The 14,462-nt window shown below is 44.7% G+C and overlaps 1 protein-coding gene across 1 annotated transcript in view; it reads right to left on the bottom strand.

The window, feature by feature from the left end:
- The window catches only part of sema5ba (sema domain, seven thrombospondin repeats (type 1 and type 1-like), transmembrane domain (TM) and short cytoplasmic domain, (semaphorin) 5Ba), a gene marked incomplete at its 3' end in the record, with an annotated part of 237,128 nt that overhangs the window by 133,016 nt on the left and 89,650 nt on the right, over positions 1-14,462 (bottom strand). The window contains 1 exon segment of the mRNA XM_080786023.1: positions 4,337-4,600. Coding sequence (XP_080642149.1) covers positions 4,337-4,553 — 217 coding nt within the window. The 5' untranslated portion in view covers positions 4,554-4,600.

Genomic DNA, 14,462 nt, shown 5'->3' on the forward strand with positions numbered 1-14,462 from the left:
TAAATAACACATTCCATTTTGTGCGTGTTTACCGTTTACCCTTCATCGCCACCCCGTATCTATCTACTGTATCAGTGGCTCTGCATGGTTCAAACAAACCCTGTCCCATTTCAGGGGGCACGAGGAATGTTGTTGTTTGTGTGCTTGTGGGTTATACAGATGAACGGACTTAGATAGGATAGGATGGGCGATTAGCATGTCTACTGTGCACACACACTGTGTTGTTGACAGCGTCCCCTTGTCCCTATACTGTCTGGGTCGCACAGCATCAGTGTTGTTTTTGGCTGCACATTTTTGATTTTTAGTTAGTGTCTGGAATATAGGTTTCACTTAGTTTTAGTCACCCGGGATGTTTTAGTGTAGTTTCAGTCGACTAAATGTCATGAGATTTCAGTCGACTAAATCTACAGTTGATTTAGTCGACTAAAATGTATTTTGGCGGGCCTTGATGCCGTCGCAAAGACTGTTTTTTTACACTTGCTGAAAATAGCAAATCTACAAGCTAAGCTAATCTACAAGCTAAGGTCAGCTAATTTCAGTAAAATTACTTATGCTGGATCGCTTGTCCACTAGTCCCTTCCTAACATTTAGTCTAGTTTTTACTTGTTGACCAAATTATCAATATATTTAGTCATAGTTTTAGTCATCATAGCTTAGTCTGCATTTAGTTTCCGTTTAGTTTTCGTCAGTGAAAAAAGACATTTTTCGTCTTAGTTTTAGTCGACAAAATCAACACCGCACAGCGTGATATTTCATGGTTTGCTAATAAGACACATCTTGAAACAAACCTTCGTCACCCATTTTCTCAAAAAGACTTTCAATACAAAAGTTCAATGCACAAAACTTCAATGCATTTTGTGCTCAAAATCCTAAGCAATGCTTTCAGATCGCACACACACACACACACACACACACACACACACACACACACACACACACAGCCAGGGCGAATACATAAACATTACAGAGCATTCATAACATAAGACACTACTTCAAAACATTGAGAACACAGCTGCGCCCTGCAGGTCCTGCGGTTACAGAAAATAATGGTAATAAAAAAAGTACAGTGAATATATTATAATACTTATACTGCAAGCAATACAGTATTGAATATCTCTATATCATTCAGCACTTGCATACAAATACAGCAAGCCCATTAAGCCTATTATATTGAGCAGCGCTATAGCTCCTCCTATGTCCAGCTTTGAGTGTTTGTAACTTTGTGTAAACACAAACATTGAAGACGAAGGCGAGGACGCAAATCATGACTGGCTGGAATGAGATGACGTATGACGATGGAACGATGACACGAGGAGCGCTCCTCCTTTTACTGTAAACTCATAGTCAAAAACATTGTGGAACTACTACTGAATCAAAGGAGAGTGTCGCGTCTGTCACATGACATGTATGCGCGGAGCATTACGTTCACTGAGGAAACTCGGTGCAGGTAATCACATTCTCATTCACATGATTCACTTCATCCAATCACACACACTCATTCCATCTTCATACCGGCTATTTAAACTGGAAGTTTGCACTGCTTATCCTGCTTGCATGCTGCTGCTGCTGCACACTGATACTGCTGCGCTGCTGTCTGCTTAAACCTTTGCTGCTCACCCTCCTCCACCCCAGCTACCACCCGTCTGCACCCTCCTCCACCCCAGCTACCACCCGTCTCACCCTCCTCACACCCCAGCTACCACCCGTCTCACCCTCCTCCACCCCAGCTACCGCCCGTCTCACCCTCCTCCACCCCAGCTACCACCCGTCTCACCCTCCTCCACCCCAGCTATACCACCCGTCTCACCTCATCTTTTACTTTCTCCAATAACAACCTTAAAAGACGAACCTTGGTTGAAAGAAAACAAAGTAGTCCTTTGAAGCTGGTGCAGAGATAATTGCTTAGCTGTATATCTCACAAATCTCAAATCTGCTTGCACATGTGTGTGTGCGCGCGTGCGTGCATGTGCATGTGCATTACCGCATATTTGAGTCAATCCCGGCTGTGTACATCAGTGCACAGCATGAGGCAGTGATATGAAAAGGTGGTTTTCCCAGGGACAGGGAGCTGGTCCCTTATGAGATACAGGAGACATCTCCCAGTCTTCTTTAGCCCATTCTGGGCTAAAGAAGGTTTTAAGCATTGTGTTATACTTTAGCTATTGAACAATAGCAGATCTACAAGTTCATAGCGCGGCACTCGGTGCCGCGCTACGAGCTTGTAGGTCTGCTATTTATTTTTTTTATCGTGAAAATGTGGTGCAAATCTTTGAAAAATATGTATTCTTTCAGAGCCAAAGTTTTTAACTCAAATCTTTGCTTCTGGGAGGGTCCCTGGAACAACATATTTTCAGATGGGGGACGGCGGCCAATTACATATATAATCTTGGGGGTCCTTGACATGAAAATGTTTAAGAACCACTGACGTAGAAACATGGAAACTGTTCCCAGGTCAAAATGGGTTAGAGAGTGCTGCACAAAATGTTCAAACATGGCAGTATAACAACATCACATGATTCACATCACCTGCCTGCGCATTACCATATCAACCAGAACCACAACCATTTTGCAAAGAAAAAGTCTGTTAAAAGAACTATATGCATACCCAAGCGGGTTTGGAATATGTGTACAAAGTAGTTTCCTTAGGGGGGGTTCACTGTGTATAACGTTATGCATCATCGCCGGTGACTTGACAGGTTCTTTGGTGCACGGATGAATACACACAAAGTGGGACGCTTCCTTATGGACTCCATGTTTACACTCTCAAAGTTGAAGCTGCGTAAAGAAGTGCTACGTGGCATTCATAGTAAACGTCGGCCTCGTCTCACAAAGGGCTGACATTTACTGCTGAGCTAAGACGGAACATTGACTTATGTATGGGAACAGGACATATTGCACAAAAAACTCTTCTCCCTTCTGGCTCCAAAACTATATGGAATGCACTTCCCCCATTACAATCGGAACTGCAGACTCGCGCTCCCAAATCTTCCGCCGTATAGCCTGAAAAAGTCTCTTCGGACTCCGTCTTGGCCCGTAGCACTTTGCTGTAGCACTCGCCCTAGCCCGCAACGACCTTACAGGCGAATGCAAAGGCTCAACTTATGTAACTTAAGATAGCATTTTGTTTTTGTTATGTTCTTAGCTTATACGTATGATTCATGGCGTGCGAGTGTCTTTGCACACAGGGTGTGTGTGTGTGTGATGTGCCAGTGCAGTAATACTGTGTAGAAGTGCTTGTATAGTGGCCTGGGCCGTGGCTCAGCGGTCCAGGCACCTTGGCTTGGTAATCCAGTCTGGCAGTGTGGCCGCGGGTTCGACTCCCAATCCCGACGGCCTTTACTGCATGTCTTCCCCCCCCCCATCTCTCTCCCCATTTCCTGTCAGCCTACTGTCTGTTCCTCCATAAAAATAAAAAGTCTGTCGAAAGCCAAAAACAAAAACATTAAAAAAATAAGTGCTTGTAGTTAAGTGTATGTGTATGTTGCATGCTACTCTCTGCTTTCAGCTACTTAGTACTGTAAATCGCTCTGGATTAAGAGCGTCTGCTAAATTGTTAATTCACCTTTAGCTAAGCCCCACCCTCTCCCACTTAGAAACTCCCACTTGGACACTATAGCTGTCCAGTCGGGCTCATTCATTCCAATGTAAATATCAGTGTTCCACAGGTTCTATGTCCTAGTGGAAAAGACCGCAGCAGTTGCGTTGTAGTTATAGGGGAGGTAGCCTCGGTAACGCAGACGAAAAAAAATATAGTCTGGGGCAGAGTCCACTTCAATTCAGCACGGAGTAGCGCAAACGTCGATCACTCTCTGCTGATTTCTGATCGTCTGCACCTTTGTTAAATTGACGCACACCCGTACACACCAAGGGGCCAGCTAAGCACTCCAATGTTGAAGCGCTGGGCCCTAGTGGTAAGAGGAAGGACTGCAGGCGGACCCGTGGATTCATGACAAGGAAACCCCCGTGCAACCGAGCGCTCAATGTTAAAGCCCAGCTGCACTTCCGCATTTGGACACCAAAATTTGGTGTCCAAATGCGGAAACAGCGAAAAAATGCGGAAATAGACGGTACTTCCGGCAGCCTTTCCGGGTGCTTCAAAACGCCACTGAGCAACTTCCACTGACATGAATACCGGAGGGGGCGGAGCTTCGCGCCAGTTCAGTCTCTATCCTTTTAATACTCTAAGGTACACACACACACACACACACACACACACACACACACACACTCCTCTCTCTCTCTCTCTCTGTCGCTCTAATTAATTAGTCTCATGCTGCGCCTAGGAGCTGCATGCCTATGCCATAGAACGCATATAGGTGGAGGCGATGTCTCTCACCTTGGACGGACACCTTGGGGTGCTCTCTCTTGACGCACTCGGGTCGCGACGCGGGGTCCGCCGTCTGCAGCGAGGGGGGCGGGGTCAGGGCGGTCGGCAGCGGTGGGGCACTCTGGGAAAACGCAGAGGGGGGGAGGAGGAGGACGAGGAGGACGAGGAGCAGGTGTAGGCCGGCCACAGACGAGGGGGCAGAGTCCCGCGAGGGCGCAGCTGGCATGGTGACGAGCTGTCCTCTAGCTGCCAAGGTGGGCCTCTGAGTTGTAGCTGTGAGACAGACAGAGAGAGTATGAAACAAACAATTAATCTCCAATGTATTATTTGCAGTGAGTGGAAAGTAACTTTACTTAAGTACTGTACTTAATTAAGTACAATTTGAAAATAGCCGATCTACAAGCTCACGTTGTAACGCAGTGTGAGCTTGTAGATCTGCTATTTTCAATAGATTTTGTACACATTTTGAACTTGTGAAATGGCACATTCTGCACAATGAGTTATACTTTTAATACTTTAAGTACATTTTGATGCCGATACTTTTGTACATTTTCAATTCCATACTTTTACTTGTAACAAAGTATAGTTCCAAATTGCAGTAATGGTTCTTTTACTATAAGTAAAAACAATAGAGTACTTTTTCCACCACTGATGATTTGTGAAAACAGCGTGAAAGGAGCACACTAGCACATTGTTTCCTAATAAACAACAACAATAAATAAACAAGAATAATGTAAAATCACTAAAATGATTCATGTTTTTGGTTTGTTTTGGTATTGTCGTTCTAAATCTATTTCGCTACTGTTCTACCTACGCCCGATCCGAAATCTCGGGCCACATCCTCCACACTGAGACATTTTAAAAAGTGTGTGTCCGTCACAATACGAGGCGGGAGGTTTTCGGACCCAAGTGCAGGGCAGAGGCAGAGAGGCAAAGTAGTGGAAATGCAGGTTTATTTACCAGAAAGTACAAACAGGAACGAGAACGAGGAATATACTTCACTAGGAACAAACACCAGTGACAAAAAACAATGATCTGACATAGAACTCAACAAACCAGAGCTATAATAAATACACACAAGGAAAACAGGGCGCAGGTGAACAGACACAAAATCAAGATAGGGATAGGCTAAGAGACTATAACAAGACACAGGTGGAGCAAACTAATTAATCACAGGTGAGACAAGACAGGTAACCATATAACCACAAAGGAAACCAGGGCACTACATACTACAAAATAAGAGCACAACACTAAAACACACAAACTAGGAACAAGGAATACGGGGAAAAAATTATAATCTCAGGCAATTTATGAAATTTATGAAGGATGCTTCTGAACACATACAGTATAGGTCTGTTCTATTAGTTTGACCCATTCAAACACTCTACAGTTGACCTTAAAATAACTAAAATAATCAAATATTTATACCGTATAGGGCTGGACTTAATTTATTACCTGATTTATAGCTGTTTATACTTGTCTCACACACACACACAGCTCTAAAAGCTCCGATGTTGTGAGCTTGTACAGCTGCTGCTGTTGTTTTCGGTCAATTAAGTATAAGTCATCCTTCAGAGAAAGCCGAGAGTTTGCCAAGAGAAAAGACATGTATGGAATCACAAATGACTGGAATCAGAGAGAGACAGAGAGACACAGAGAGACAGAGAGAGACAGAGAGAGACAGAGAGACAGAGAGACAGAGAGAGAGAGAGAGAGACAGAGAGACAGAGAGACAGAGAGACAGAGAGAGAGAGAGACAGAGAGACAGAGAGACAGAGAGAGACAGAGAGACAGAGAGACAGAGAGACAGAGATAGAGAGAGAGAGAGAGAGAGAGTTCCAGAATAAATGCATGACCACAATATAACCTGAAAGTTCTACATGTGGGCTTTTGGAGAGAAAAGTGGCCTTTGAGTCACTTCAGAAACCCATTTCTCCTTTCAAGCGCTTCCCGTACAAAATTCCTAAGGGAAGAGGGGAGGTGGGGGGGGCTGGGGATGGGGGATGGTGGGGTCGGGGGGGGGCTTCACCACAGAAGGTCATGTCGATAGCGAGAGGGACAAGAGAAGACGATTGAAAAAGGCGTATATACTATATATGTCAAGCCACGACATCTGTAAGGTGAACGACAAGAGAGGAAAAGGTTATCGGAGGGTATAAGGAAAGACAGCCAGAGCGGAGAGATGTGGTGCCGCATGGGGGATTCATGCAGGGATCACAGAGAGTGAAGTACGACACTGTGACCATGGAGAGAGAGAGAGAGGGCCACTATAGTTTCACACTCCAGAGGGCCACATTTATTATTATGTTACTGTCCGTCTGTCGCGGTAGAAAGTCTATACAAGACAGACCCAGCCAGGGACGGACACAGCCAGCCAGCCAGCCAGCCAGCCGGCTAGCCAGAGACACACATAGCTGTCTAGAGGAGTGGTTGCACCACTCAAAAAAAAAAACAGAGAGAGAGAGAGAGAGAGAGAGAGAGAGAGAGAGAGAGAGATAGAGAGAGAGAGAATGAGATGGACATGGAACGATGGAAAAACACTGGAGAGGAGCCTTCAGCAGTCAGCGAGTGTCCCCCCCGAGTCTGACCCCCTCCCTAAGGACCGTAATTACTTAAATTGTGCAATTAAACCACTTAAGCCTGAAAAAAAAAGGTCTTCTAAATCCTGAGAGTTTTCGGAAATACAGTTGTTTCTATATCAGTGGTGCTCAATCATGTCAAGGACACAAAAACTAAAAACTATGCAGGCCTCCGACCCCCATTTGAAAATATGTTATAGTCCAGGAACCCCTCCGAAGCAAAGACTTGAGTTAAAAGCGTTCGCTCTGAAAGAATATATATTCAAACATTTGTGCCGCATTTTCACGATTTTTTCAAAAGTATACCAGACCTACAGGCTCGTAGGTCTGAGCTTGTAGATCTGCTATTTTTCAACAGCTAAAAGCATAACATAATGCTTAAAGAACAACCAAAAGGGGGTTCCCGCCCAGGATGTGTTAAAACGTTGGGAGTTCATTTAACGGCTGATTAATACTGGGGAATGGAATGCGATTGTGAGGTTCAATGGGGCACAGGTTTCCACCAGTCAAGAGAGAGACCGGAGTATATCCACTTAAAAAATCTACCACTTCCTAGTCACCCTTACACCTCCGGTATAGGCTCGGTCGTACTTGTTTTATTATTACATTTTATACTGTAAGTTTAAGTCTGTTAAAGTTGCAGATCAATACATAAGTCTAACCCGCAGCTCCAAAAACTAGTCTGCGTACAGTAAGTAATAAGTGTGCAAGCACACGCACACACACACACACACACACACACACACACACACACACACACACACACACACACACACACACACACACACACACACACACACACACACACACACACACACACACACACACACACACACACACACACACACACACACACACACACACACACACACACACACACACACACACACACACACACACACACACTTGCTTCCTGAGTAAATGCAATCTCCTCCAGACATATATGAGTGTGTGGCGCTGGGCTGCAGAAAAAGCAGTTCATCATCTCCCTACCCGGGCACTCCTCCTCGCAGTGTTAGCTTTAGCAAGGTGTATAATATAATTAAAGTAGATTTAAAAAATGGAGCGCATCAAAATGTGCTCGCTCATACTTCGGCTGGGGGTTAAGGTCTCCGTAGTGTAGTGTTTTTCTCCACTAATGCCTCCGATCAATAACAAATTATTAGCTTGGTTGAGTTGCAAATCAACCATATTGCCTCGCAATCAATTACACAACGCCCCCCCCCCCCCCACACACACACACACAGACACACACACAGACACACACACACACGCAGACACAGACACACACACACAGACACGCGCACACTGCAGCTGGTAGCTAATTAGGGAAATGCACAGAGTGCCTGTGTTCGTCAATGCGGTATACAGTGGAGTCAACAGGGCCCTGTATGGCTTCTGCCAACAATCGTCCAGTTGATAAAGCGCTCAATGCACTCCAAAAAGTCAGCTTGACTCAGCTGAGGGTTGGACGGAGCTCAAATTTAAAACAGCACTCACGGGTTCGCTGCCGTCGCAGTGGGTTGACACACAGTCCTGCAATGACTCGGCCACAAAAGCAAATGAACAAGGCTCTCCTCCTGTCAACAAACAGCGAGCCTCGAAGAAATATTAGTCCGTCCCCTCCCCTCCCCTCCCCCCCCACCCCCACTCCTCCCAAGACCAGAGAGAGAGAGCTGCACATTATCCAACAGTAGAAGACTGTGTGATTGTACTGGCCATTTAGAAGGCCAATTGCGTGCCTGCGTGCGTGCGTGCGTGCGTCAATCCGTGCATGCATGTGTGTCTGTGTCTATAAGGTATGCTATATGGTATGCTCCGGCGGGCCAGAGAGCCTCAGAGCCCCACTTTCTTTGATTCAGGAGGAAACTTAACATCCATTCCGCTGCTTTTGGGGTCTATAGTCAGATATACTGACCAGACCTCTGTGTCCGGGTTAGGGTGGGTGGGTGGGTGCCGGCCAGACTCTGGGACTGTGAGGGTCTCGGGGGACATTATAGCTGACCCCCTTCGTCCAGCTCAGGGCAACAGTCACCTATATATGCAATATATACCTATATAATTATGCTGGTCACAGTCACCTGCTAATTAACAGCTACGGGTGCCAGACGAGTGCTCGTGGATTCACGCCAAAATCAACAGCAGCAACAACAACACTGTGACTGGACTATAAACTCCAGGGGAAACTCACTCGTCTTCGCTTTAATGACAACTCGTTCCTCACTCTCTCATTCCTTAATTGCACTCAATGAGGACTTCATCACTTCCACAGTATAAAAGACTAGACTACATAAGTTCTCCATCTTAATTTCCATCTTGGCTCCCACCGCCACAACTCAGGTCCCTCGTTGCTCGCAACTCACAATCACAGATTGGGGTCACTGAAACACTATACTACACATCTGGGATGCCTGTTATGCATATACTGTACACTGTTACAGTACAAAGAGCACCACACGTCTGTATTAGAGATAGCCTGCACCTGATACTATAGACTGGAGGAAGCTTTATATGACCCAATCACGTCTACGTACCATGTAGCCGCCGCATGAAATCAATGTTTGGCTCCGAGATGTAGTGGCGTATAGAAGTAAAAGTATTGTACTTAAAAGTACAAAAACCTCACAGTTGTGCTTAAGTAAATATACTTATACTTTAAATATACTTTCCAACCACTGCACATTGTGTGAACTTGTGCAGTCCGTGTTGAACATTTCAGTCTGTTGTGCAGTCCCTGGCTGGTATAGGCAATACGGCATTTATTTTTGCTAAATATTCAAACCTCGTGAAAAAGGACGTGTTTGTTGTTCACGCGAGGTCAAGTAGAAATACAACATCTTAATTATATAGTGAATATAGCCTTGAGTCATATTCAAATGTCGAATCCTAAAAAATAAAAATAAAACTTCTACAAATCTCCTCCTCCTCCGCTGCAGGCCTGGACAGCGAGGAATGCTGGAGATAAGCAGAGATAAGCAGAGAACGGCCCGTCCTGTCAGCTTGGCATCGACACGCTGCTGTGAACAGCAGTTAATACAAGTGTGAATGTGCGTGCGTTGCCGTGTGCATGTGTGTGTGTGTGTGTGTGTGTGTGTGTGTGTGTGTGTGTGTGTGTGTGTGTGTCCACCAGACCACTCACTGTACTGTGTAGTCATTAGTCTTTTAGACAAACATTAAATATCAAACATGAACGCTGGGACCTGCAGACATGACCTGCATGAATATATTTACAAAGACACACACACATATAAGCCCAAACACACACACACACGCCATGCACGCATGTGTGTGTATGCACGCACGCACGTACGCGCTGATACTATACAGGTACACTATACCGAGGGGTGGAAAGTAAGTACATCTACTTAAGTAATGTACTTAAGTACAATTTTGAGGTAGTTTACTACAATACAATACCAATACTTATTCTTTCTGCTCCACTGTACATTTCAGAGGAAAATATTGTACTTTGACTCCACAACCATAATTTGACAACTTTAGTTACTATAATTACTTTGTAGATTTTGATCATTATTACAAAACAAAGGCTGCATTAACCATGCACTTCATTTGAAAATAGCAGATCGACAAGCTCACAATGCGTCGGCTTGTAGATCTGCTATTTTCAAAATATCTGTTTTACATTTGGAAAACTTGAAATGGCACATTTTGCATAATGAGTACTTTTTGCTTTTCACACTTTAAGTACATCTCGATGCCGATATACTTTTGTACTTTTACTCAAAGTACATTTTGAATTCTGAACTTCTACTTGTAACGAAGTACTTCTAATTGCAGTATTGGTACTTTTACTCACCCACTATTGCACTATACACATAGCCTCGGAAACCCAGACGTTTTTATTTCCAGGGAGAAAAATAAAGTCTGGGACCGAGTCCACTTCAACTCAGCATAGAGTAGCGCAAAACGTTGCTCACACTCTGCTGATTTCTGATTGTCTGCACCTTGGTTTTATTGATGCACACACACAGCTCTCTCTCGCTGTAATTAATTAGTCTCATGTCGCGCAGTTGCGACTAGATCCTGCCGGGAGCTGCCTATAAAGCATATAGGTGGACCCCAGGCTACCACCCACCCACACACACACACACACACACACACACACACACACACACACACACACACACACACACACACACACACACACACACACACACACACACACACACACACACACACACACACACACACACACACACACACACACACACACACACACACACACACACACACACACACACACACACCTCAAGAAGGATTTATTTGTCACTAATTAGGCCTATACACATGAAGATATAGTATAAACTGAAGCTAGCAGAATACAGCTTGGTCTCTCTCCCGGCTCGCGGTCAAGGTCAGGCACACACACCACCAGTATACAGAACACCAACTGCTGTGTGTGCGTGTGTGCGTACGTGCGTGCGTGCGTGCTAATGTCTCTTACAGTGAGGCGGTCCCTCTAAGGAGGCCCTGACGGGAGCCTGTCTGATTCCTCATGCTGTGAGGCAGGATTAACGACTCCGTGTTCTCACTTAACCCATTCAGGACGGGGGGAACGAACCCCTTTTGGGTGTTTTAAAGCGTTACGTTATATGCTTTAGCTATTGGAAAATAGCAGATCTACAAGCTCTCGGTGCCGCGCTACGAGCTTGTAGGTCTGCTATTTTTGAAAAATCGTGAAAATGTGTCACAAATCTTTGAATATATTATATATTCTTTCAGAGCGAACGTTTTTAACTCAAATCTTTGCTATTCTGGGAGGTGGTTCCTGGAACAACATATTTTCAGATGGGGGGGTCGGCGGCCAATTACATATATTTTTGGGGGTCCTTGACATGAAAATGTTTGAGGACAGAAACATGAGGTTTTTCAGAAAACTGTCACGACGTAGAAGACATTTGTAGAATCTAAATTTTCTCGGGTCAGAATGGGTTAAATCCATACCACTGGGGGACCTGTCCCTGTCCGTCCACACACACACACACACAAGACGCCAGTCAGTCCATCAGTTAGTCTCACACACACACACACACACACACACACACACACACACACACACACGTACACACCCCCCTGCCTGCAGAAAGAGAGACTCAATTGTAGGTGGACGGTGTTCAGTGTTTATAGGAAACCTGTCAGGATTGGATTGTTGGATGACCACCAGGCATGCCTCTTTGTCGATATGCTCTCCATCATCAGCAGCCAGCGTGGAGAGAAACTTGCAGTTGAGGAAAGAAACCAAGTATACATTTACCCAAGTACTGTATACTGTATTAGGTATAGGTATAGCCTTGGGCTTCACTTCTCACTACAACTGAGAGGCAAAATACATTTTTACACCACTACAATTATTAGCTTTAGTCACTATATTGCTTCACAGAGTTGGACAATTAATACAAAATATGCATTAACCACCCATTGTATACTTTTAATTGTGGTACTTTAAGAACAATTTTAGGCCAATACGTATAAGTATTGGCAGCTGCAGTGACGAGTCAGCTACAGTACAGTAATGGAGCAGCATTTTTGACAGCTATACCACTGATCAGTCCACTAGTAAAAAATAAATCACACCTGTGTGAACTGAGCGGTGCAACTATACATTTGTTAATCGTTAAAGTTACTGTGCTCTCTACTGTATTGTAGTGTACCGAACATCCAGACCCCCATGAACGCACCCAGGGTGCCGGCCCGGGTTCCGGCGAGCCGCCCCGCGTCCGAAACGGTCGAGAAATGACGGAGTTACCGTGGGGGGTTCCCGGAAACAGCCCAGGGCTCTGTGCCACTTGGTGTTCGGTGCTGCACTCTACTGGCCACTGTAGGTGTTGCAGCTTTCCATGCTCAGACATACAGACACAGAGACAGACATATACGGACATGCATACGGACACACACAGCTCCGCAATGGAGCGGAGGGACCGCTCAGAAAGAGTAACCGAGATACCTCACCTAATGAACATGTTATAGGCCTATATCAAACCTGCTCTTGTTAACGTCTTCAATGACATCCACTTAAGCATTATCATTTCTGTCCGTGGATATCAGCGCTGCATACCAATCATACTTAAGGACCGGGACAGCTTTGTGAGTTGATAAGTTTACACATCTGAAAGGACACAAATTACATTGGGGGGGGGGGGTTCTTCTGTCAAAACATTTACATGATTCTAACTGGCTCAGATTACGGAACAAACAACACAATATGTCATACTATAATAATGCAGACACATGACCAGGGGGACCAAGTCCAGTACAATTAGGACTGATTAAGCTTCACTGAACAAATCAACGATTGGACGTGCAGGCCGGAAAACTTTCTTCAATTAAAAACAAAACAAAAAATGTAATTCATTGTTTTTCGTAAGCCACGAACAATAAAAAGTTATAATAGCACTCGGATTCAATCAGTGACGTTAAAAAAACAAACCACAGCCCCCGAAACCAGAAATCGGTGTTGTACGGTCACGGACTGAGGCCTGCATTTTAATAGCCACATTAAGACAATTATAATTACAAAGTTTCCTGCTATCAACCTTAAGAAATGATCAAAGGATTAAGGGATTTATATGTCTCAGCAGGATTTGGAGAACAAGAAAAACGCGCATTTATCTCCGGCAGAGAGCTAATATAACAGCGTATTTACAGATATATCCCTGAATAATACACCACTACTCAACAGTGTAGTCGCGGCTGCTCGAGTGACGAGTCCCCCATAGAAAGCCTTATTTACAATTACCCGAGGGACCTCATGCAATTCGGAGCTGTGTGTTTTTTGTTTGGTATACATTTACACGGGGGATCAGCAAAGTCTTTATTTTACTGGAATTTACTGACATTATCCCCCCCCCCACCGGATATACGATTGGAATGCATGACACGAGTAATGGCTGCTAAGAATAAAACACAAGCACCGTAGACAGTACTCGGGGTGAAGCAATTTCACGAAATGTTGCACTTGCTCGCCCGTTAACCCATGTCGTTGATTTTGTGTAAACTGAGTGGTGCAACTCCCCCCCCCCCCTCCTCTCTCTCTGTCTCTCTCTCTCTCATTATCAGGCAACAGTGCAGCACTATCTCTCTCTCCGTTTCTGGCACAACAGCGCCCTTACTGGTACTAATAGTCATACTGGTGCTCATGGCCACATAGGTGGACACATAGGTGGCTTAACGTCACATAGGTGAACACGGACATTGCTGTTCCTTGGAGTGGTTGCACCACTCAAAAAGTCTTCTGAAATAAAATATTATATTCAAAGATTTGTGCCACATTTTCACGATTAAAAAAAAAATAGCAGACCTACAGTACAAGCTCGTAGTGGCGTGTGCTACGAGCTTGTACTGTAGGTCTGCTAATTTTCAATAGCTAAAGTATAACATAATGCTTGGTTAAAACAGCAAAAGGGTGTTCCCGTTCAGAACGGGCTAATAGGTCTCCATGCTGCAGTGTGTATATAGTGAGATGAACTCCCTTGATCTCCTCCCCCCCAAAATACTGTCAAAGCTTTCCATTCATCTTTTCCAGCAACAGCCTTCCC

Source organism: Protomyctophum bolini (assembly GCF_963924005.1).
Source record: "Protomyctophum bolini genome assembly, chromosome: 16".
In the NCBI taxonomy this organism is placed as follows: Eukaryota; Metazoa; Chordata; class Actinopteri; order Myctophiformes; family Myctophidae; genus Protomyctophum; species Protomyctophum bolini.